The following is a 26,213-nucleotide window of genomic DNA, read 5'->3' on the forward strand; positions in this document are numbered from 1 at the left end:
TGTCCTTTTAAACTTAGGCCAAGTTGCTTTATTTGCTCCCCTAACTTAATAAAGAAGTCCCTTGAGAACAAGCATGTCACTTATTCTCTTGGTGTTATCTCGAGGTATTAAGGAACCCTGTATCTATGTATTAAAGTAAAACTCCTAGCCAAGCTGGTGACCTGGTAGCTCCCATGGCTTGGAGTCTTACAGGCACTGCTTTAACAAATGCTGAAACATTCTAAAGCCAGGTATGTTGCTATTTGGTAGTCAGTTTCTAATTGACTGAAATCATCAGTCCTATACCAACTCTGTAGCAGTTTGCAGCCTTTTAAGGGTGCACAAAATCAGTGTTGACTTTGGATCTGGCTTTAGGTTTCAGAGAAATAAATCTGACTGATTGTATCCTATGTATTTGAAGTTTAAAGTGAGGAATAGCCACTGAGTCTATGTCCTAATTACATGGACTGGGAGCAGTTTATCACCATGTGGGTATAACCAAAACTGTGTATTCTACACCCTCATCAAAAGAGGTAAATGACAGCTTTAATCAGTGCTTATGTATTGACTTCCTGGTGTTAGATTCTGGCATCTGATTTCATTTCATCCAACAGACTAATTTCACTTAGAACTAGGAATTATACCTTGAATTCCCAAAGGAAGAACAATAATCTGAGTTTCTAAATGCAGTTGAAAGGATGGGTCCTGTTGGGTACCTCTGGTAGCAGAGTCCTCAGAACTTGAGGAACTACAGCAAAGTGTTCACAAAGCAGCAGTGACATGCCAGAAGTGTGACTACATAAATGTGGCACAAGTAACAATAATTGTATTTTAAAACTCCTCCACTATCATGCTTCCATATTCCAGAACAATTCTTTCACTCTAAGAACCATAATTCCATACTAAGATCAGTGTTGCTCAACAGCACAAGCATGAAAATATGCAGACAAAAATACTGAAGTTAATTGAGTCTAAAAATGTGTGATGAGAGTAACTGAGTTGACGATATGATGACAAATAGAATTTGATTTCAGTAATTGTAATGCCATTTTCACCTAAAACCAGTGAAACTGCTTATATATTTTTCTCAAAGTCATAATTAGTTCATGGAAGTGATCTGGGAATCACTTTGACAGTAAAGTCCAAAATTTTGTTCAGTTGTGTGCAATAGTGAAAAGTAACATACTAAATATAAGAAAGAGGGTGAATAATAGATAAAACACTTTACACAGATCTTCTAAAATATGTATTATTAGTCATCCTAGCTAAAAAGGATGCTTTATATATATCATAGGAAAAAGAGCTTAATATGATTGGGACTACCTACCAAAGAGAAGAAAGGAAAATAATGTTGCAAACACACAAATACATAGTAATGACTGGTACTGCAAAAGGAGATGTGGAAGATTCATCTCTTTTTTCCCTAAAAGAAAAATAATGTATGTTCACTGAGATTGAAAAACAACATTTCCAAAAGTGAAAAAGGAACTTCTTCAAGCATTGTAATTAGCAATTACACTGAACTGAGCAAAGTTAAGAAGAGTCGAAAACCCCTGACATTTATGGGAATAAGAAAAGTGCTCAACTAGTGAGGGTATAAAAGAGTTATGAGATATACTCAACCATACATTTCAAGTCACTACTCATTATGAATAATGGCTGAAATTTCAAGCATGACAGATAAACTCTCAAATGCGCAGTACACACTTCTATCATCCACTTCTGAAGGTATTTGGGCCAGTCATTGTTTTAAACAAGCTGTTGGACAAGAGGAATTACAAGTCTTGTCAATGGCAGTGGTTCCTACATTCCTGAGGCTGGAAAGTAGTACTTTTTGGGAAGTGAATAATGGAGGCAAAACTAAAATTGGACTTGCATACTGAAGAGGAATAAATTTCAGCAAGCCTCATCTTATTAAGTAGCTGAAGCAGCAGCCATTATCCTGCCATTTTGGAACTGACCCTGCCCTATTTCTTTATTTTTGCCAATTTGATATGTGTTTCCATGGGAACAGAAGCAGGACTAGCCACCAGCTGAGTCAATCTCAGCTGCTGGCTCCCAGTTCTCACGTTTTGTTCTGTTTCCTTGGAAACTGATGTCAAATGAGAAAGAGAAGTAAACCAGTTTTTACTCTTTAATAGTTACTCTTTCTTTGGACCTGCTGTAGATCCTCTGGGCTGGTGGAAGGTTTAGAGCTGATTTTAATGGTCATTAATTTTCGTCTCCTCTGGAACGTCTGCAAGCAACTGGTGGGTCCCAGCAGATGCAAGTAAGAGTTTCTTAGTTTCAGCTACTGCTGGCGGCCGCCCGCTGTGAACTACAATGGCAGGATTTTAAAGCAGGCTACAGATTTCAGGAGACATTTGGCTCCCACAGTCTGTAATATTTCAAATTGGAAGGAAAGAAATTAAATTTATTTAAAAAATAGTAGGGGAAACAGATGGGCGTAATGATATTTAGAGAACAAATTGACTAACAAGCTCTGACCTGCATTAGGCTGAACACCCTCAGAAACTACTTCAGCCAATTAAATTCTTCATTTCATATTACACATTTGACAAAGTTCTCTCCAATCCAGCTGTTAGCTGACTGAATAGCTCAACAGCACAATGTAAACAACACCCCATAAACACATCTGTTTCTGCATATCCATATGCAGAAAGAGAAAAGAACATGATCTGATTGTTTCAAAATGGCGAAGAATCTACATAAATTTACTTTGAGCACATGAATTTGAAACAGACATCTTTACCAATTCCATACCTTTGTTACTCCCACATTTTTATCATGTGTATACAAACACACATACACCCTTCACTCTGTACATAATTTTGGACCAGCGTATTTTCCAGTTCCTACAGCAGCAGTGTCATTAATGAAGATGAATATTGAAGAGAAAATCTACATTTGTGCAGTTGAATCCAAACTTTTATATAACTTTCATTTGAAAATTTAGAGACAAATCAATTTTACAAGACAAAAGTCTGTCCAAAGGAAAAATTTTATATTTGATGGCCTCACTCTTAGTTAACTAGTCCATGAGGGTATAGAACCGTGCTTACTTTGGACAAGCTTTTACCCTTCCTTTTCTATCACATCTAATATATGCACTCTTGCTGAGTATTCTTTACATCACATCTCAGTTATGAGAGAGAAACCCTTAGCTTTGCTGCTGCAGCTGCAATAAGGAAAGAGAATTCCACTTTATGTTGAGCTTAGCAATGTCCAGAACTCTTCACAATCATCCCTCTTTTTTATTTTCTGAAATAACTTACCATAACCACTAAAATGTTGTCATCTTGTCATTAACCTTCTCTTCCACCAAACAACACAGGTACCAGCACAAAGACTGGAACTTGTCCTAAAGTCCTCTACAGCCTACATCTTTCCTTAATAGAAAATGAACTGTTATTTATTTCCTAATTCTGTTTCCTTATTCTAAAGAACGTAATACCCATTTCAGGGCTTCTCTCTTTTTCCATGGTTATTTCATTTCCATGAGAGCCTTTGACAAAAGAAATTGATGAGTCCTCTTTGGAGACCTAGCAGGCTGTGTCAGCTTCTATTCACGTTTGCTGGCTTCTTTAAAGGACGTCAATAAGTTTTAAGGACATGTTCCTTCACAAGTTCCATGTCAACTCCTCCTCAATGTAGCATATCAATTACTAATTCTACTCCTAATTAAAATTTTTATAAGGTGGCCTACTAGAGACTTTAACTTACAAGTCTGAGGTTTCCATTCTGTCTTGAAAATGTGGCTAGACATTTGCAATATTTTGCTCAGATATCAAAGCAGTCCTGAGCTAATGATTACATACTGTTGTCAGTAGTTTGACTATTACTCCTTTGAATTACTTTAGAAAGCCTAGGAGAATACAATATTTTTGCAGTGATTTTTATTTTGATAGCTTCTCTATTCCTACCAGCAACTCCAGTCACTCCTCAGTGGGTTCATCAGAAGGGTTCTAGCACAGCAATCTCCACAAACTCTTCCACTAAGAGTTTTGCTATACAAAGCAGCAAAGCAATCATTTAATCATTCTCGATGGCCTTGTTTTCTGCAAGTAATGCTCTCCTATTCTGATCAAATATTGTTCCAAAGGTTCCCTGGCAAACTTCCTTCTACCAGTATTTACAAAAAGATTTATTAATAATTTTTCATTCATTGCAAGGTTTTTATTTAGACTTCTTTATTATCTTCTACATTTAACTTAGCAGATTTTATGATCCTGTCTATTTTCCTCATTTGGATAGAACTTTGTTTTTATTTGAAGGATGTCTTCCTGCTGCTTTGTCATGCTGAGTCTCTTCTTTTTCAAGTCTTCCTCGATGTGTGGCATGCATTTACTCTGTGTCTCAAATATGATATTCTTAATAATCTCTAGACCACCCACAAAGATTTAACTCTCTACAGTGTCCTCTTTAGTCTCTCCTCAGTTTAGTATTGTTCCCTTTTCTGAAGCCTGAGCACCTATCTACTGCTCTTTTTTGGCTGTTGCTTCTTCAAAGCTGTGAAAACTAAGAACAATATATTTGCAGCTACAGAAAACTCCTTCGGATACCAAGACACTGGAACGTATTCTGTATGCTATTCAGAATGACATAAAGGGTTAATTCTCTGTCTATGGGTCCTCTAATCTGTTGAATTACAAAACAGTTACCAAATGAGTTAGTTTGAGCAGCACATTTGTCTAGTTTACATAGACATTTTTTTATTTCTGCGATGTTTATGACTCCCTCAACTTATCAGTCAAAGCTGCCCTTCTAGCTTGTTGGTTAGTAATATGTATCCAACAGCATAGTTATACACTTGGAATGCACAGGAATTCTGTCTCACTCACAGAAATTATTAATATGGTAATTTGAATTGATTTTTCTTTAACATACTGCACTACTCTGATGCTGGCTTGGCATACTCAATCTTTCCTGCATATTGGCATTTTTGTTATTGCAATGTCCTCATATAAGGCTGGGTATTCTTAGTCTCCTCACTTTGCTTCCATATCAATGCCAGAAGCCCAAATAGGATGGGTTCCATTGATCTCTCTTTCTCCTTCATGTCTTCTAAAGTGACACTTATTCTTCATTTCACATTTATTACCATTCCAGGACAATCCAGTGTGAAACATTAAATACTAGAAACATTAAATTCTAGATACCAGAATGAAGTTAACTTTTAAATTTAATATTGTTGTCATAAGAATGCATAACAGGAAAAGTGCAGAGATAACTCCATAATTGGTACTAAGATGTCAAGGAAGGGAAAGGCTGCTGCACTGGACTAACAGGTTTTAAAATTCTTCAAAACGTATTGTAGAATCCAGTGTGCAAGGTACTACTTTTATTGAATCTAACACTAATGCAAGATCTTTTTACCTCGGGAGTTACAAAATCTAGTCCATCTCCCCTGGTATACAAGTTATTATTTATTAAATGCTACCATTTTCTATCTCCCATGGCCACAGAGATTCAATCTGTTTCATAGATATTTGTGTTGGGAGAAGATAAGCCAGTCAAAGGCTTTCAAACTAAACTGTAGAGTAAAAGAGTTATTACAGCACTGTATTATGAGCAAGAGGTGAGTGTGCCTGTATGTCTACACACAGACCCCTTGAACTGTACTAAGTACCTGAATGAATTATGATATGGCTATTGCACAGACTCCACTTTGTGAAGGATTCTGCTATTTCAGACTGTGGTTTCAGTCCAGTGCAGCTGAGCAATTGAAATTAGAGCAAGCTGGTTTCCTAACTATTTTTTGTCTTGTGGCTGGATTCTCTTCTTCTAAGAGTGAAGCTCCCCTGAATTGGGTCATTTAAAATGTCTGGTTTTAGACAAAGGGATAAACTCACTCTGTGACCCTTCCCTTAGGGGAGACACTACTAGAATTTCTCCTCCACACAGCTGGTTGTTTCCATCAAATCTGTTGCAGTGCTATGTCCTTAAAAGCTGTATCTGCTCAAAACTGTCAGATTTGACTGAAACAGGCAAAATTTATTAGGCAGTAAGAGAAAACCAGACAGAGCACCCTTGCACATAAGCATGGCCTTCTTAAGAAGCCAGGACAAGATCCAGATGGTTGGGAAAAGATGGTAAAGCCTTGCTACCCGGGCAAAGTTCTTGCACAGTTGCATACATAGTAGCACTGTAATTCCTCATGGGCCATCGAGTCCAAGAACCCAGACAGCAAGACAGAGAGGAAGGATACACTCCAGTTCATATGACTAGAAGAAACCTAGTCTGGCAGGAACCTAGTTGAGATCTGATCATAACCGCAGAGCATTTTGATTATGGCAAAAAAAAGGGTGAATTATGATGAAAAAAGCAAATTCCTAGTTCAGGCTAGGAAGAACCTACTGAGAAAAAAAAAGCGGTTGGTCTCTCCACTGGTCCGAAAAATTAGAAAAAGGAGAAATGTTACAGCCAGTGCAACTAGCAAAACAGATGAATAGGGGTAATATTATGGATTAATTACCATTTTTTGCACTGCTGCTTGAAGTTGAGAAGCATTTTTTGTCAGCAAACTTTTCTGTGAAAATCAAGCCTACAGCACTCTATGAAATGTACTTAGGGGTAACCTTACAGTTCTTCTTCAGGAGATCAACATATAGCCATGGAAATGTTACCTTTTTGTGCCTGATCTTTAACCTGTTTGCTTTTATCCAACAATTTTATTGTCTATATATCATATACCATAAACTACCCACCCTACTGCTGACTGGAGGATCTGAATGTTTTGTGGCTCAGTCATTAAAACTTTTCACATGGTGTCTTATGGCAGCCACAGATGTGTTTTTCATAAAGAAACCATATATCTGGGGTCAGGGTAGCAGAGACAAGTCTGAAAACTGACAGACCCAACATCCCATATGACTTTTACCTTCTGCAAGAGCCAGAAAGTCTCCACAAAAGCCTTCACTTCCCTTTGTATTATCAGATTTACACTGCCTATCCTTGGCTTTTAAGCACGGATTACTTGGACTTTGCAAACTACTCCAGAAAAGGAGTATGGATTTTTACATTCTGGATTAAAGAAATTTTAAAAAGTTCTTGATAATTTACTGCAGTTCATTCACGCAAACAAACTATTTTGTGAATAATGGCAAACAGCAAAGGACACTGTCAGTTTTTAGGCTTCTTGTCTTGGTTACTTTGATTGACATGTTTATGAAGACACAACTAAGAAAGGACCACCCGATAGTAGGTAAAAGGCAGAACTATCATGTAGGAAGCCAGTGGGTACTCATAAACAGCACTCAAATGGTTCATTAGCTAGAATGACTGATTGCATTCATAACTTTGGAGCCTACACTTAGCTTAGTCTTTATCACTTGGATTAGCTTTAATTGGGGGAAATAATCCCTTTGAAATTATTTCATAGAGAAAAGTGGGGCAAGGAATATATATTACACAATATTCCTGAAATAAAACAGAAACTTGCCTCCAGTAGTGTTTACTATGTGGTAAGCACTTTTCGAACGCAGAAAAGATAATACCTGCACAGTCAAACTCAACTACATAATTGACCCTTGCACTTAGAATTTATTTATATGATATTATAATAATTATATTATAGTATAATAATAATAGCAGCAAAAGCATTTGTTATTTGCTTCTACTAAGGAGTTTTTTAGACCTGAAGAGGTGTGCTTCAGGAAAGCAAATTGCAGTTCACCTCACGGCTTATATAATAAACATATTTTATGCACATACAATATTTTAATGACTTGCTCGCATAATACTTTTATTTCCTTCCCACCCCAAATCCAGTAGCTTAAAAAACATTCTGCACAACTTCTAGTAATAGCTAAGAGCTTTAACAGTATGTTCAAGTCAATGCTATGCTGAGTGCTCAAAATATTAAACATTCTCATGTGCGCATTCCCTGAACGTGACTTCGCATGGGATTACATAGTTCCCAGAGAATTTTAGTTCTGTTACAAAGTTCAGGTAACTGGTGTGCAGCCCCATGGTCTAGTCAGCCCCAAACACGGAACAATTGCACTAACTTTTTAGTGTTATACATTACATGATCAAGGAATATACACTGAAAAGTTCAGATGGAAATTGCAATAATTTAAAACTGCAGTAAACATTATTTCTCAGATATATGGTATTTATGGTTTGATAACTTCACAGTTACTGCTGCTATCTATGGACATTTCATTTAAGTGATTCTAGTAAGACTAGATATCAGGATCTTTAGTTATACTACAGTAGAAAATAAAATTCCTTCTAAATGAGCATTATTTCAGTTGGATTTTGTGACTATTTTTCATGTTTGTTTTTAGTTGAGCAGAGAAATTGTTAATACTGACAATTGAAAAATCAGCTGCAATACAGTCAGAACAAAATGATGTAAACAAGGCTCTGAACAATCTGCTATGGCTTCAAGCTATACACACATAAAGCAGAAGCATCTCCACAAGACAAATTTCAGTTACATTTTCCATTTTTTATTGAAAACCATATTAATTGTGAAGTCATTAAAAAAATTTCAAACTCTAGGGAATGACTGAGACATATCTTTTCAGACTCTAAAATGATTTATTGAAAGGCAACCCTTGCAGTTTAGGAGGCATTGCTCTAAGTTAATTTCTACAAATTGCATTCAAATAAAAATTAAAATCTTCTTCTAATAAAATTCCAGAGCTACACTGCAAAGTAAGAAAAAAGTAAAAGCAATGGAGTAAAATAGCATATCTTCTCTTGCAAATGTTAAAATCAAGAAAATTCCTATTCTTTTTCTTACTGATTGGCAAGTATTGGAGAAGAGAATAACACTTCTAGATTGTCCTCGTATGACCTTGTTTTCAGAAATCACCAGTTTCCACAGTGGAGGCAATAAACTCTCCAACACTGCTAATCTACATACAGACAGTGTTTTTTCCCCCTAGCTGTGCATTGCTACTACCCTGTTTCTTGCTGCCAGTTTGTCCAAAAAGCTCTACTCCAGTTCCACTTCTAGAAACCAATCAGAATGCTGGAAAATGTGTACAGTTGGCATTAAGCTATCACTTCCTCCCTATCAAAATCACAAGTGTGACCTTTCCGGGAATGACATTAAAATACGAACAATCAGTATGGGTGTATGAATATAAAATTCCTAAAAATAAACATAGCAGTAGGTAACATAATTCCTGTCCATCTCCTCAAAGAATGCAGTCTAAGCAGTGACCTCTCCTGCACTTATCTTGAATGAGCTCTTACTGAAATCCACTAATGGGTTCTGATAATCTATTATTTATTGCAACAGACTCTAATAGAGAGCCTTAGCAGAGGACTCTCCTGTATTTACAACCCTTTTGAATAAAATCTCCCAGATTTGTAACAGAAATGTGGCACCTTCAACTACAGACACAATTTCTTTCGGTTGCAGTTATATCACTCCTATGAAATTTCCATTCCTCCCCCAAAATACATCGTTTGATTTGCTTTCATATAACCTAGTACATTTTTAGCTTGGTCTTACAGAAAGGTGTAGATACTGATATGCAACCACAAGTGTTACTTGGGCTTGAGGACATACCTCCATGTTATATTTTTCCACTGTCCTCCTCAAAGGATCCACAACCTGCCAGCAAATCAGGATGCAAAGATCAATCAGTAGCATCCCTCCAACTATCACCAGTAGCTTCTGGTCTTTAATGATCTGGAGAGACAAAAAAAAAAAAAAAAAAAAAAAAAAAAAAAAAAAAAAAAAAAAAAAAAAAAAAAAAAAAAAAAAAAAAAAAAAAAAAAAAAAAAAAAAAAAAAAAAAAAAAAAAAAAAAAAAAAAAAAAAAAAAAAAAAAAAAAGAAAAAAGAAGCAGGGAGATTCCCATGAGCCATAGGTAGATCCCTGTACACCTTTTTTCCTATATAGGGAGAAAAATACAGGTTGCTAATAATAAAGGTTCTTAACAATGAACAAAGAAAAGCTTCAGAAATATGGAAAGTTGAAAGCAAGAATACATAAATTATTTTATTTCATTAAATTATTTCATTTCATCATTATTAGAAGTATCTAAAGTGTTTTATAATTTCTAAAAAGAAATTGGGAGGACTCTTAAATATTGATATTGAAGTCCAGGTTTAATATTAACTCCTGGAAAGCAACAAAAAAATATTTTAGGGTTTTACTATTGTGTTTATTTATGCAAATGTGGAAAAGTGTTCATCTCACCTCTCAGAGAAGCAGGAGTTGAGATAGTTTTCACTAAGATTTACAGTGCTCACTTCTTCATAACCTTCTCGGATGTGGAAAACACACTCAAAAGGTATCAAAATATAAGTTTATTTTGGAGTTTTTGTGTGTCTATGTGTTTAACATTTGCCGTTGTTACCCAAGGAGCAGAAAGGAATGATGTATTTTTTCTATATTACAAAGGTCAGAGACCTTAATGCACTTCCAGTGTAAAATATGCTTTTAATTCTACATGGACTTTAGGTTTAAAATAGAAAGCCAAGAGTGTTGATAAAAATAACAAAGCCAAATCATGTATTACAGTCTTCTATAGCTTCATGCAATCCCTATGTAATACGCATAGCAACACAAAAAATATACTGCAAGTACGTTATTTCAGTTGCAAAGTTGTAAACATGTTGAAATATCAGGCTTAAATTAACTTTATATCAGTGCTTTTGAACCCATGTTCACGGTTTTTAGATTAATATGTACCTCTATTATTAATGAACACTCATCCAACAGTCAACAGATATTGCCAAATTGCTTTAAGGTGGACAAACACACATATTTTTTCCCAAGTTTTGTTTCTCAGAAACAGTTGGCTTAATCAAAATGAAATATTCAAAAATATTAAGCCTGAGAAGCTAAATAAAGTTGTGATTATTTCAGTTCAATTTAATGAAATTGCAAGGATTTTGAAAATGTATTACGAAGCCACAGCTAATACAGCAAGGTTACTATTTCTGCCTAGAAAAAAAATGAATTTGCATTGAATTCTTATCAAGCTTAAGGAAATTATAAAATGGGAATAAAATTTTAAATAATGTAAGAAGAAACTTAGAAATTTTAAATAATGTAAGAAGAAACTGGTTTTCACACTGCTTGATGTGATACATTCTTTATTTTGAAAGATGTTTCTCCAACACTGTGCACTGCTTTTTGTTAATCTGCTGGTTTATTTTATAGATAATTAGGAGTAGATTAAGCTAGCAATCAGAATGAGTTAAAGAACTCAATGCATTATTTTCATTTCCTGAGACAACTTATTTAAATCCATGTAGCTACCATCATGATAAAGGACTGGAAAATTATGCTTTCCACATGTTTGCAGCAGTAATGAAGCAGTACATCCATCTCATCAGAGATAGCACAGGCACGCCTGGAGAGGGAAGATGAAGGGGAAGGGTGTAACTTTCATGGTGGTACGTCTTGCTGCTGGAAGGCTTGGCAAGGAGAACTTTGCAAGGGGAAAGGTGCCTTGGTGGGATGTGCAGGGGGAGAAAGACTGTTGAAATGTGTTTCCTTATTAAGCTAAAATGAAAGCAGATATTAAGCAAAGATTCTCATACACAGCTTGGTCCCTTGTCTTCTTTGGGAAAACAGAACTATGCCTAACTTTTTAGTTGTTTACCAAGAAACAATCAAAGCTGAAAAAGGTCAGGTTATCCTCTGTAAAAAAAAGCCCATGCATTTTTTAATCTCCCTTATAATGCCTCTAAACAGGTCTTGAGTGAAAATACCTAATGCTGCTCCTAGTATGGGTGGAGGTATGGAAGAGAAAAATCATGGGGAGTCAAGTCCAAAGAGAATTTGGATTTAGATGAAATGTAGACACCTCAACTCAAATTTCTTTTCCTCTCTCTTAAATGGCTAGGGAAATTATTGTATTGGCGTATATTTGTTGGTCTTTCTTTTTAACCGATGTGGTTTATTTTACTGAAGTTGGCTGTTGAACTATTACATGTCTAGCCTTTCTCAGTAGCCAGTGGGCAAGGACAGAAGCCTTTAAAGGACAATTCATCCCACCTATCTTGGGTACAATTTAGGATTAGAAAAATTACTGTTCCTATTACCCTTCTTCCCTCCCCACACCCCAAGAGGATATGAAGACAATTAACTCCAGCTAAAAATAAGCATTTGAGAAAATTAAAGCTATGTGAAAAGCATCTGCCAGAAATGTTTCCCTCTGCCCTCCTAAACCCAAAAGATTCCTTGAAAAAAACCCCCAAAACATCTTATCTTTCTAATGAAAAAAGTGAACATTTCAGATGCAGATTTACCAACACCTAGCAATATTAATTAAACTAGTACAGCAATGTCAGAAGCAAAAGAATGAAAAGATATTATTAAAAGCAGTAATACTGATAAACCACTCATAGGATCAAAATAAATCACTTCATGATCACACTGCTAACCCCTCCTCCTTGCTCTTGTACATCTTTCTTTCATTCATACCTGACCTTGCACTACTGACAGTATATGCACATGTAAGTTTGGCAATCTTTTTTTTGGACAGGTAGTTATTAGAACAAACAAAAGCAGAGATACAGCAAACAGTGGAGCTCTTCCTTGGATACCTCTTGGAGCAATTTTTCCTGCATTACTCTGTGAATGGCCCTTTTCTGGACAGAAGGGGAGAGTTATTTAACAGCAGCTGTCACTGGCAGTGGGTATTATTCATCCCTTACTTCTGCCAGACAGCCAGGAGGAAGATAAGCAAAAGAAAGCCCATAAGGCAACTCGAGAAAGTGACCTGTACTACTGTAATGAGCTCTGTAAAACACCGGGGTACTGATGTTGTGTGCAGGGTGAGACAGCTGAATGCAGGGCACCTGGAGCTGCCTCACACACCCGTCGCAGTGCTGGTCTATCCCTGGCAAAAACATTGCTGGAATAAAGCTCTGAAGCAGAGCTCTCCACCAAAATGCTAGCTTTCAGAACGAGACATTGAACTTCAATTATTTTTCACTTCTGCCAGTGATTAGCAGCTTGTCCTAACATAAATTTGCTCTGAGAAATGCTGCTGGTATATTACTAGCAGCATTTCCAAAAGGCTTGCTACTTTCTCCCCTCCACCCGCAGCAAGCCCAGCTTTCCCTCTCCCCAGCCATCACTCCCACCCACCAGCACTCCTTAAGTTCAGTACATTCACTCCTTGGGAAACACCAGATGCACTGAAGGAGTCTTGACTCAGATATTGTGAATCCAACAAATTCTCTGTCTGACAAAAGAAAGTCACAAGCAACTGAGGCTCCTCACAATCAAAGACATAATTCTTCTTTAAGAGTTTCTTATTTTTTCCTTTTTCATTTTCCTTCTTGCATTCAGTAAATCAGCTTTTGGAGAAATGAACAGTAGCTAATAAAATCCATTTTTGCTAGTGCTTCTGAATCCTTCCTGAAGCCAAGCTCTCACACAGCAGCATCTGTGAGTCATATTTTCTACCATCTGTGATTGGATAGGTGAATCTGTCTCATCCTGGCAGTTCTGCCCACTGTTATAAATGCCATTGCTACCAGTCTGGACTAGATACAATGTCCTCAAAACAAATTCACTCAGTAGAGAAACTGGTAGGCCATTCTTTCCTCAGCAACATTGTTGCATGAGCAAATAAAAATTATTTTGAAAACTTATGCCTATGAAGGCAGATCAAAATTCTTACTTTCCATAGATCTTGCAGTCAGATCACACGAGACATAAAATATCTCTAAAGCTCTACGATAAAGTTGCTGCTCATGGAAATTTTAGAGAATTTTCTAGAACTATCACAGACTATACTAAATGCCATGGTAACTTCAACTGTCCATTTGGTTATTATTTCACAGACCTTTTGTGGGGCTTTTTCCCCCTTTGCTTCCTAAATCACATCCATTGTGCCCTGAAAGACACTATTGTCAGTCACTTTATGGGATCATCTGGCAATCTGGCAAACACCACTAATTAAACATTAGGCTTCTTTTTATATTTTAGATTAGGGAAAACTTTTTGTTATTTCTTACCTTATAACAAATCAACTCTGCAAATGTATATGACATAGACCTTAAAGCTGAACTCCATTCTAAACCAAGAAGAATCTTGCCTATGAAGACTTACCCTTTTCTCCAGGATGTAACATTAGGGATGCACTGAGTTCCACAAATAGCTTTTCAACATGGACTAAAAAATTAATTTACTCCTGTATTTTTTTTAGAGTTAGTTTCTTTGTTCCTGGTAACAGAGTTAATTTCTTGTAACCAGGAACTTCACCTCCCTTTGTCAGAAGAAAGTATCTTTAAATTTCAAGGAAGGTCTCTTAGGAAGATCTTTGTGGTTTGGTTGGTCTGTTGGGTTTTTAATTGAATTCAAAGAAGCATAGCAAGACTGGGATTATTTTTGCATCTATTTGTAGATTTGGATATAAATATATATATATATTCTTTTTCATTTTAAATGTAAGGGGTTTTCTGTTAAAGAAGGCAATTCTGGTTTCTCTCATGTAGATCAGCCATTTCTAGTCTAGCTGACAGATCTGTCCCTTGCCTTCTGGCACTAGCTGGATAAACACTTAATGGTATTAATTAACTTTTTTTCAGTTCTCTCTTCCCCAGACTCCGGGGAGGGAATCTGTAGAGAAAAAAACCTTTTTAAAGGATCCCTCTGTGAAGCTTCCTAGACCTTCTTCAATTAAATGAATTGCACTGACAGCAATTATAAATGCCCTCAGAAATCTGAAACCAAATAATCCTCTCCCTGGTACATACAGAAATCGTGCTGATAAGAGTCCTCCCTCTGAACTGGAGGGGAAAGGGAAAAAATAATAGAGTTTTGGGGGCAAAAAATTATAAAGTCTTGAAGGCTTGGAAAGGGACCATAAAACCACTCCTGAATTTGCCTTCAGGATCCTCCCTCCACTGCGTAAGCTACTGTTTCATTCCTCTTAGTATGATTAATAGACACCTTTGGGTTTCTCCCCTACATTAAGTGGGTTGACACAAGTGGGATGGTGCCATCAGGTTGGTGATGCGGAGTCAGTGGTAGGTGGGTGAACTTTGCCATATGTGGGCTGAGGGAGATATCTATCTTAGAGTTATTAAAGCCATTAATATTTTAGATAACTATACTCTAATACATTCTTAATTTCTATTGTGTAATGGAATGAGAAAAAAGGACTATTGAAAACATATTATGCATTGTTCCAAATAACTCCACAATGTTTTTTTCAACAGCTATTATGAGTATTTCCTATAATAGATTCTATGATTAGTATTGGGAACACTTCATGCTGCAATTACAATAGCTTTAGCAAGTGAATGCTAACATTTTAGAAAGCATCTTTTGTAGAAACAAGGTTTTTTGACCAGTAAGTCACTGGGAGTAAAAAGCTAAGTTTTACTCACTTAGGGGTATTTGGATTAATTTGATGGAAGATTTGTACATCTACTTACAACCAACAACAAAAATATACATTTCTGTTTCCTGTGAGGATCTTCTGTGATCCCTCTAGTCTAAGAACTTGATGACTTTTTGTGCTTTCCAGGATAGTGGAGCATGTGGTACTCTTGAAAAGAATGGACAATTGGATATTGTCCAAAAGTTTGGTTTTGAGAATTAAATAACTACAGCCACTAGCCTGCCAAAGTACATATTTCCAAAACACATCCTCTTTGCTGACTCATGTTTGGGATAATTGGATCATTGGGCAGACTCATCCTCTCCATAATGGTACTGCGAATGTGGATGTGTTAACTCTATGCCTTGATGCCAGGAGAAGCTATCCAATCAGAGGACACCTTCCCTCTTTTCCAACTCACATAAAAGAGAGTGGGAACATCCTAGTGGTAATGCTCCCTAGGGGATGTAGAAGACAGAAACTTTACAGATGTTAGAGAAGGAGAGGGATTCAGTGATGGGTTAAAAAAAGTTATAAAAGTCCTTATTTTTGAAAGCTTGAGGCTCAATTATGACTATAATGCACTAGAGAATTGGAGAGGTGATTGTTTTACTAACATTGCTAATCCAACCATAATGAGCCCACAGAGTGATACAACATGGCTATTTTTTCACAAAACTCTTTTGAAAGGACAAAAATAAAAAGCATTTTAGTTTAAAAATAGGGCTAAAGAAATCTAACTTGACAAAATCAGAACCAGTCATTTTTGCTGAACCATGCTTTAGAGATCAGTCTTACAAACACTCTTGAATACTGTGTTAACTTCTGCTCACTACCGTAAATAGAACAAGACATTCTGCCTTGAGAGAGCTGCACATGCCATCAACACAGCAGTTCAAATTCACCTTTGAGAGAAATGCACGTGTTGAGCCCAACATCACATGGGCTATAAGGGTGAAGGAATTACTGTGAGAGCTGTGAATTCTCATGTTTACTGTTAAAAGGAATCCCAATCTTCAGGAAAAAAATGAAAGTGCATAAAGGATTTGAATGTTCTAGAAGAAATGTTGTGATTTTGTTTGTGATAACATTAAAATACCTAGACTTTAATATTTTCCCTAATGAAAAGTTCTGTAGGAAAGCATACTACATCATTACCAAATAGCTGGGAACATCAATGCACTTGATTACATTTACAATCCAATTCCAAGCTATTCAGGAAAAAATTGCCTCATAATTTATAGCAACATGTCTTTATTTCTCTGTCATCCACTACTCTCATAATACATAGAAATTATGGCTGTAGCACCATTTATGAGCAGTTACACTTCACACACAGTTTTCATTGTTTTTGTCACTACTGAGTCTGAGCCTTATCAAACTGTACCATGCAGAAATTTACATACATAAATTACTTCAAAAGCAGATTTTTCTCCTAGATGTACAGTTCATTAGCTCAGTTCCTCTCTGTGACAGGAGCTTGAGATTTAGCTCCATGATCCATATTTATATGAATGTAAATTTTAGAGATATGATTCCTATTGTTCCTTGGTTAGCATTTTGGCTGATCAGCTCTTATGAAAACCAGGATGCTTATTTTACATCTAAATATGGATTCTAGGATTACACTGACTATTTTTGAAGCTTTGGACTTAAAATTTATAGTTGTAGCTATTTGGGGGAAAAAAAAATTTTTTTTGCACTTATATCACTTTAGGAAGTACTAATATTGATAGTATATTAATAACTCATGAAGCCACCTGAATAATTTACACACTGCACTGTAAGTATCATAGATTATTTTGTCCAACGGTAAATATTCATAATGAAAAAAAAAATCCTAAACATAAGCAGATTTCAAACTACTGTCTTATTTCTTACTCTCAGAGACTGAACAATAACACTGAATGCTGCTTTAGGTATCCATATGCTGGTTCATTTTCAGCAGATGGTCCCTAATAGATTGTTATACTGTTGGTATGGTTACCCAAAGTAAATTTTTGGTTCCTGACACATCTTGTCTTCAGACTTATGATCTCTCATATATATTTAGTAGAATACATGTACATTCCAGGGGAAATCCGTCATATAACTTTTTTTTATACACACAAAAAGCTCTAGCTAGATTGAACAAAAATGTCCTGGAAAAGTATAAATATTTGCAGTCTGAAAACTGACCTGGAAAAATATACTATAGCAGTAGCTACAGAAAGAACTATTGGACGATATGAACTATATTCATGCTGATACAGAACCATGTCTACAAAGAATTAGGGTGAATAAATGAGACATGGCCTGTGAGGTTCTGACCTAAACCCTCTGTCAATATAATCTGGAGAACATGGCTTCATTTATTTTTAAATGATTAAGATAATGGGTGACTTTTTTTAAACCTCTAGGACTTTTGTGAGAAAAATTATAGATTGTAATAAATTCTAAATTCCACAGGTGGCTCAAAAAACTTATAGAAAATTTTTATCTAGAGATTACACTTATTTTATAAACTTTCTCACAGAGGCTGTCAAATGAGAGGTGGAGATAGCAATCAACAGAGACAAGTTGTGAGGAGAAGGCAGCAGCAAAAAAGCTGATAACCATGCACACTCCAACTGCTCTAATCTCTCTTCCCCCCCAGGGACACTGTGCAATTGCAGAAACTGGCAACTTTCCTGCAGCTGGCACCATGCAGGTATAGGAGCACACAGCCAGCTGCTGCCCACGCTGACCTGGGGGATCAGGACTAGGGGCTGCTCAGAGTAATTCATGTGCCCTGCTCCCCAGAAAGAGCCTGGATGGTCTTACTCCTTCCAGTTTTCCCATGTGCCTGTTTACGGCACATGAAGTATACAAATTATGAAGTTGGAATGGCTAGATTTGTGTTAAACATGGGGTGAGAAGGCAATGGGCTACAATTTTGAGAATTCCTGCTCTGTTTCACTCAGGTAATAAATTTGCTTCTCAGAAACAATGAAACAGAGGAATGATTTCTGAAACCTATGCTCAGAGAGATTCCTAAACCATAACAAATAATTACTAATTGAATAATTAATTATTAAATGATTTTAAAATTAAATAACATTAATAATATCTAATATTAAAATATTAAATAATTAATAATTAATTATTTGTCTTCATTTGTCACTTAACTCTCTTATACATGGGACTATATTTCTCAAAACTCCTACTGTCTTTTTCATTATGCATTTTTTCTGGTTTAAGTGAAAAATACCGTAACAAAAAACTGTCTCTTTTATTACACAGTCCTATTGCATGCCCAGAGCATGGTCTCTGTTTGCTCCATGACAGTGGCATTATGTAGAACACAAAGGCTGAACTGGTGAACGCACATGGGGAAAGAAATGGACCTTGTAGAGATCCGATCAAGCTGTAGTTTTTCAGTTATAGACATTTAGCCACAACATAAAACTTTTAATGTTTTCATGAGCCCATTCTTCATAAAGAAAACGAAAAGAAAGAGAATTCAATTATAAAGAGCTGCATGCATCAGCAAAAGGAGCCCTTACATCTTTGCACACCTCATCAGCTTGAGCTAAAAGAGTCACTAGTAGCTATCATGAGCTGTACAACTGCATAACAAAAAGACAAGGTACATATTTTGCCTGTAGGTTTTATAGGTACATAGTAATAGAAAAGGAACAGTGAAATTCTAAAATCCTGTGTTCAGATTTTATGCTCTGCCCACACTTCTTGTGCAACCATTTTTGCCAGTCCTAATTTCAAATTTTTTTCTTGCCTCTTAGTCCTTTCTCATTCCTATCTTTCTTTCCTAGTCTATGTCCCTATTTTTCAGTCCTGCCATCCTGCTTCTAAATTTCAATGGTAATCTAATTTTAAATTAGGCCTAGTCCCTCAACTAGTTTGCCATTAAATACTGAACTCAGGCTCTACATTCCATCATACTCAGCTTTCTTCATCAGTTCTTACAGCCTTTCTTGTCTTTGCTGGCTTTCGAACTTGGTTTAATTCTAGGGGAATTTTAATCCAAATTCAGTCTCCCTCTTCAACATTTTCTCCCAGTATAAAGTTCCAACCTTTTCCCTACCCTTTTTATATGGACCAGTTTCCCTGTAGAAGCTCATAGGAGCAAACCTGATTTCTCATCTTCAGCCTCTTTCCTGCTTCCAGTGTCTTGGTCCTACAGTTCCCTTGCAGTGCCAGCCTCCATCCTAGTGTCAGCAACACAGTCTGTACAATCTCCTACCCGTCTTTATAAGGCATGAAGACCATACCTCTCTTCAGTAGTCTTTTAAGGACCTAGGAGGTCAAGAATATGAAAATAAGTTTGCCAGATGGCATCCTGACCAGCTCAGCTAAGTCAGGTTAGATTGATAAGTCATTTTTCTCTGTTGTGATTTGTTTCTTGCCCTGTGATAGTACCAATACAGAGAAAAGCTTATAAATCATCATGAAGGAGTAGAATAATGTTGGCAAAACTATAGCAGCACAAGCAGCACAAGCCACACAAGGAAAAGATGCTATTATTCATCCCTTGTGTAACTATATTCTGTATTTATCTTGTAAAAACTTTTGTCAGCATAAAGACATATGCCACCAGAAGTCTACAGGGGTAGTAATCACTGAGTTAGAAGGATAATATTTCAGTGAAAATTAAACATAAAAAATCCCCACTCTGATGCCACAGTTAAAGTATTAAGTCCAAATAGACAAAGCCAGAATGTACTATGTTAAGGGTAAGACAAGCTTATCATAACAACGTCAACCGAGATGTATTGTACTTTCAAAGAGGAACTGTGACAAAGAAATTTTGTGACCCAGATTGTCTTCGTGCTTTATTGTAGCCACCTAAAAATGGCTGAATGCTTGTCTTTATAGGAGTGAAATATATAAAACTTATGGAGGCTCTAAATACCACGACTTTGAATTTCTTACTATTCTGGTATTTATCAACTGTATGGGCTTTATTTAGCATGCAGGAGTTGTGCAGGAGAAGTACTTATGCAGGACTGTTTTAACACCCCAAAACCCCAAGACAGTGCAGTTCCCATCAAAAGAGATGGCTTCTTATCCTTCTAAATTTTACCAGAAGGGCTGGCTTCTTCAAATGGTTCAGCTAGCTAAAGCTTCCCCAGGACATCACATGCTCTCCTGCTACTGATATTCTCCTCTCTCTCCTCTCATCTCCTGCCAGCCCTCCAAGTGCTGAGGGAAACATAAAAGCATTTCCCACCTCTCACTGAGCAGAAGACATTTTGCTGCCTAAGCCAACAGAATGGGGACATACCAAAACCAGAATTGCACCTCAATTATAACTGCTATGGTTATTTTTAATACTAATTCTATTCTACTTTCCATTATCTCAACTAATCTCTTCAAAACTAAAAAATAATGTATTTACCCCTACTGATTTTGTAATTTCCATTTGACAAAATCGATTCCCTTGCACCCCTCTGTTTCTGTTCCAGCTAAAATTAATGCATTTTTAATTTGCTTCCTTTAAGCCCTAGCAAGATCAAAGATGGTAACCAAGCTCTGGGAATTTTGCAAAATTTATTCATTAGTAGTCTGATAGCAGAAGGAGTGTATTCTTAATTTTTTTGTTTATTATTTTCCAATAATAGAGGAGGGGATGTATAAATGGGTGAAAATAAAAGAGATTTTTGAAAGCTTTATAAGCAACAGTCAATAAGAATCTTCAACTAATTCAAGACACTCTAAATCCTTTAGTTTCACTCTCTATTGCACTAAAATGAAGTCACAGTGTATTTTTTTATTTAAAAATCTGTTTATTTTCTCACGATGAGAAAGAAATCCATTCATCTCTTCACAAAGCCATGTTGTACTTTAAGATAAGTGTCCAATACATATACAGAAGCAAGCTTGCCCTATCTGATGAAGATAAATTGATTTACTCATCATATTTTTCTCTCCCTTACTTAAACCCCACTTTCATGAAATCAATTAACCAATATTTTCAAAAGCTGAAGAGAGGTTATTCCATGTTGTGAAGAAATTTCATTGTTGGGAAAAATTTTCCTCATGAAAATATTGAGGATGACAGGCAAAAGTGGTATGCCTAAATGTTATATGGACTTTACTGTCACACTTATATACAAGTAGAAACTGAAGCAATCACAAATTAATAGGATCCAAAGTACTTAAAAAATTTTGGAACTTTGTACTCCTCCGTAACAGCAATCTGCTCTGTCATGGCACAGCTAATTCAAAACACATTAATGTACTTTTTCATGCAGCACTACTTTTATTTATTTGTCAGTATAGATATTGTTTGTGAAAATTTCTATTGCCAGTCATTTCTATTGCGTATTCATAGACAGAAAATAGTTTATCGGTAAATAATATCTGCAGAAAATGGAAATGTCACTCTTGTAAGACATAAGTAAAGACTGTCACATCTTTCAGTCAAGTCCTAAAACCAGTTTTATCTGCCCTGCCAACTCAAAGACAGAAAATATATGACTAGTAAACATTTATCCTGGATACCTAATTTGTTTTACATTAGGAAAACTGTTGTCTTCTATGATTCATGCTTGTGTTTCGGAGTGGGATATCCAAATAAAGCATTCTTTAAAGTTTACAGAACAAAATGCATTTTTTACTTAATTCCAGAATACTGAAGAGAGTGCCTTAATAGCCTTGAATGTTTGGTATCACTCAGAGCAAAGCAGCTCATTGGTCAGCATCAAGATATCCGAAAGTTTATCTCTCTTATACTGAGCGGTATAGCTGATCATATATATATGATACATATATATGATCATATATAACTGATCATTATATATAACTGATCTTAAATAATTTTTAACATCCAGCTGTGCTTAAACAATTGCAATTTGCAGTTGTTGATGGGCCCGTTGAAGAACAGGGGCACTGTAGAATTAAAAAAAAAATAATAAAGCAATTGCTTAGTGACAGTTGATTGTAGTACCTGTTCATTTCTATTTGAAATGTATGTATTGTGAAAATGATAAAGTTCTGAGGATGATAAAGGTTATTAAGTAAATGGTTTTACATGTTAGACTGTCAGTATCTTGTGTAAATTCACTGATTTAAAAAGGCTTGTACCAATGTAGCTGAAAACATATTTGCAACGTATAATTTAATTTTTCTGGAAAGTAAAATACTTGTCATCTCTGGTTAAGGAACTTTAATGTATGAAGTGGAAGCTTCTTGACAAATATATATATAAGACTCTGGCAGCATAAACTGATATAGTACAGTGGGTTCTTTGCACAGGTACAGAAAGCGTGGTTTCTAATTCTCTCCATCCAGAGTATCCCGTTTCTGGTATAGAAATTTTTTATATCTTTAGTTTGTTTTAACATATTTTGTATTTATTCTTCATTATTTTTTACAATGAATAATATTTGGAATTTAATTAATAAACATTTAAGCAAACCTCACAGGACAGAATAGTAGGGGGAAGTATTAGGTGGTTGTGTTGTTAGGGTGTCAGAGTGCTACACCCAGTACCAGAAGTAATTCCTTAATAACCTCAGTCTTAAATCCTCTTAGAAACTGAGTTAACTCTCCCTTGTCTATCTAAAGTCAAAGCCTTTTAAGGGAAGGATGCATCTTGTTGTGACAGACTCCCTACCATTGTAATCATGGAAAAAAATAACACATTACTAAAAAAAAAAAAAAATTAATAATAGAGCTCTTCTCTGACCACACATAGAGGGAAACAAAAAGAGAAATCTGATGAGCTTTTGGAATATTGTTCTACTTATTTTGGCTGTAAATGACTCTTTATTACTTTTTAGAATAAATATATTCAGATGCGCATAGGAACTGCATTTGGCACTACTCTATAATAATACTAATTTTGTTTCTCTGTTTCATGAGCATTCCTCTTAATGCTTTTTCTATCAAAATAATTTCTATTCACCGTTTTCCCTATTTTTAAATAAAACCATTTAATTAAAAGTACTTCATGTGTGAAAAGAAGCTCCACGAGAAAAATATCAAATGAACAATACATACATGAAGTGCTGTACTACTCCTGAGCTGAAACTAATTTTTGACAGAAAATGTGCTGTACCAAAAATTACAGAGACAGTTGTACTTCAATTCTGATCAGTCTTAAAGTAAACTTTTGAAATTTCAATCAAAATTAGAAATAGAGAGCTGTTTAAACAGCATTTTCTCTTGGCTTCTACTAATTTATGAGAAATCTGGGTGTAATGTCTATCTAAACCAGATATGATCCAAAAACATTTCATAACAGCTGTGAATCTACCAGAAGGAGCCCTCTGGATGCTAAAACAACATACTAAGTGAGAGTGGGGATTTGAATTCACTTTGACATTTTACAACCACCTCCACTGCCCACCTCTCATTATAAAGAGTGAAGAGCTGATGTTTGACTCCAACTCTCAGAGTCTAAAAAGGGGATCAAGAAAGCCCTAATACTAAACCATTCAGGATCTTTGAATGCGACACATGAACAGAGTCAGCACAGCTGTGACCATCCAGGAAAGGTAGCAAAACAATTAGAAAATTGTATTAACAGAGCAACAAGAAAAGAGTTTTTTTCCTCTCACCTTTTTCTTCATTTTTACGTTTTTGAAAATTGCATGAACTCTCCACGTTTTTGCAAACATTGCTCCAAATGCAGTTGTGTATCCCACTGTAAGAATCCATGTTCGGACCTAAAAATGTATATACATAAATAAACGCAAAGTCATTTAATTTTCAGTACAAAATTTGGATATCACAATTTCAGCCAACTTGTTTCTCAAGGCCTCAGGAAAATAATATTCAAAGAACTTCACAAAAATGTTGACATTTCAAAATTTCTCATTGCTTGTTTTTTTAATTCCTCCCTTCATCCTCTCTCCAACTAAAACAAATCTGGATGCTGAATTAACCATCTCTTTCATGCATAAAATCACAAATCTCTTACCATATTCTGCATTTTTGTTCACTTGTGTTCCGTGCAGAGAGAGGAAAGAACTAGTGGAGGAACTCAAGAGACAGACTATAAACAGTACTCAGTGAGCTAATATTAACAGCAACATTTTGATCAGAAATGAATAGAGAAATAGAGATGTTATTCAGACTAAATAATATAAAATTGTACTATGTGAGGTATGTATCACTCAATGAAAACCTTGAGCATTCTGGAAAAATAAGAAAAGAGGAACATAGCCTTGGTAGGCAGGCCCTGGGGACAAGACCTGAATCAATATCTGCAAATGGTGCCTAAGAAAAAGGAGATGGTGAGCTTGCACAGAGCAATGGAGTAATAGGACCCTGAACTGGCAACAGCTATGACATAGACCTATCTAGACATTTTGCTCTTGGTGAGCTTCCCAGAGAAAACCAGAAAATTTCAAAACTAAAGTAGATCCAATGTATTTAGTGTAAAAGAGTAAGTTTTTTGTGTTTGTTTTTGTTTGTTTGTTTGTTTGTTTGTTTCCTAATAGAAAAGCTTCAAATTGATTAAGAAGGACAGAACACATGTTTTTTTCTGCAATTTCCCACCTGCCCCTAGCCTCTTGTGCATAGGCCCTCATTTCAGACTTGCTTTGAGCTGGAAAGTTACTTTCAGAGTTGTAGTAAATTCTGCACAACCCTCCCTAATTCCTTGGAAGTCTCTCTTCATAGGTTTGGCTGTTTGAAAGCTACTCTGCCCTCAGCAGGCCATCTTCTTCCCCAAAAATGGATCAGACACTACAGAGCATAGCAGGTAGAAGGCAGAAAACCATGCAAGAGGCATAGCATGGAGCTGGAAGCCAATAGCTGAGAAATTCCAAGGAGGAAGAATAACATCATCCTCTTTCTAGAGACTCCACATGGACCAGCTGCCAAAAGGGAGACAGCACAAAAGCAAAGAAAGAAGTGGGAAAAAAAAAAAATACTGCCCCTTGAAGATGAAGAAAATGGGGAAGAGGCAATGACTAAAGAAAGGGAAGGGAAAGCTACAGAAAGGTAAAGCTGGACTTCTTTTGGCCATTTTGATCGTGCATCCTTGGCCAGTGCTGTTTTGTGATATAAAAGCAATGTGATTTGGAGAAACCAGCACATTTTGAGAAAGTATTTGGAAAATAACCCTTAGATGACCTAAAAGCAATGTTTTTCATTGGAAACCAGGCTAGTTTCACACCTAACATCTGGAGAGTTTGAGATTTTTAATATGTAACTTCAGGATATGCATATTGATGAGAAACCAGGTGTTCTAGTAAGCTGCAAAACTTGGCATCTTACATAAATGTGAGTAATAATCTAAACGCTTCATTTCTAAATACGTGATATCTAGTTTTTGCCTTTCCAAACTTTTTCAGAATTTCCATTTTTGTATTCAAAACATGGGTCTTTTTTTCCTCTCAAAATTTTCTGTGGAAAAGAAATTCTGAGTTTTTGTAAGTATTAGTGATTGGGCATCGAAGCAGGAAAGAAAAGATATGAAAAAAAACATATACACATTCAAAAATATTGATAAAGTAATAAGAGACATAAAATTACTAATAAATAAATAAATAAAGTAAATTTTTGATCTATAATGGTTGGGATTATGTATAGAAGACTGTTTAGATATATTTTAACATTTTAGATGCATCTAATGTTGTGGTTTTTCTTTTGCATTGCTCATACTGACCCTGAATGTGGAGTTCACTGATTGCTGGTTATTCTTGCTATTAATAAAACTGATAAACCAACTGCAATTAGATTCAAGCCCCAGGAGTTTTGCCACTTAGTGACATTCTTGAATGTGATATTGAAAAAGAAGTCCCTAACAAAAAAAAAAAAAAAAAAAAAAAAAATTTTGACATTTAGGTCAGCAAAGTATTATTTTTAACTGAAATATTTCTCAGGTCATTATCCACTGTCATACATTATGCTTCAGCAAAACCACTGTTAGATTAACTGTGAGTGATTTAACAAATACGTTTCATATCTACGTGTTCATCTTAGC

At 35.8% G+C, this 26,213-nt stretch overlaps 1 protein-coding gene across 1 annotated transcript in view; it reads right to left on the reverse strand.

The window, feature by feature from the left end:
* Positions 1–26,213, reverse strand: part of GABBR2 (gamma-aminobutyric acid type B receptor subunit 2) — a 467,186-nt gene that overhangs the window by 121,803 nt on the left and 319,170 nt on the right. Inside the window, exons 12-13 of the mRNA XM_027886882.1 lie at positions 23,839–23,946; positions 9,509–9,631 (exon numbers count right to left, since the gene is read on the reverse strand). Coding sequence (XP_027742683.1) covers positions 9,509–9,631; positions 23,839–23,946 — 231 coding nt within the window. The remainder of the gene's footprint in view (positions 1–9,508; positions 9,632–23,838; positions 23,947–26,213) is intronic.

The sequence above is a fragment of the Empidonax traillii genome, unplaced genomic scaffold (assembly GCF_003031625.1).
Source record: "Empidonax traillii isolate 1590-97213 ecotype Southwest subspecies unplaced genomic scaffold, ASM303162v1 scaffold196:size3368384, whole genome shotgun sequence".
NCBI lineage: Eukaryota > Metazoa > Chordata > Aves > Passeriformes > Tyrannidae > Empidonax > Empidonax traillii.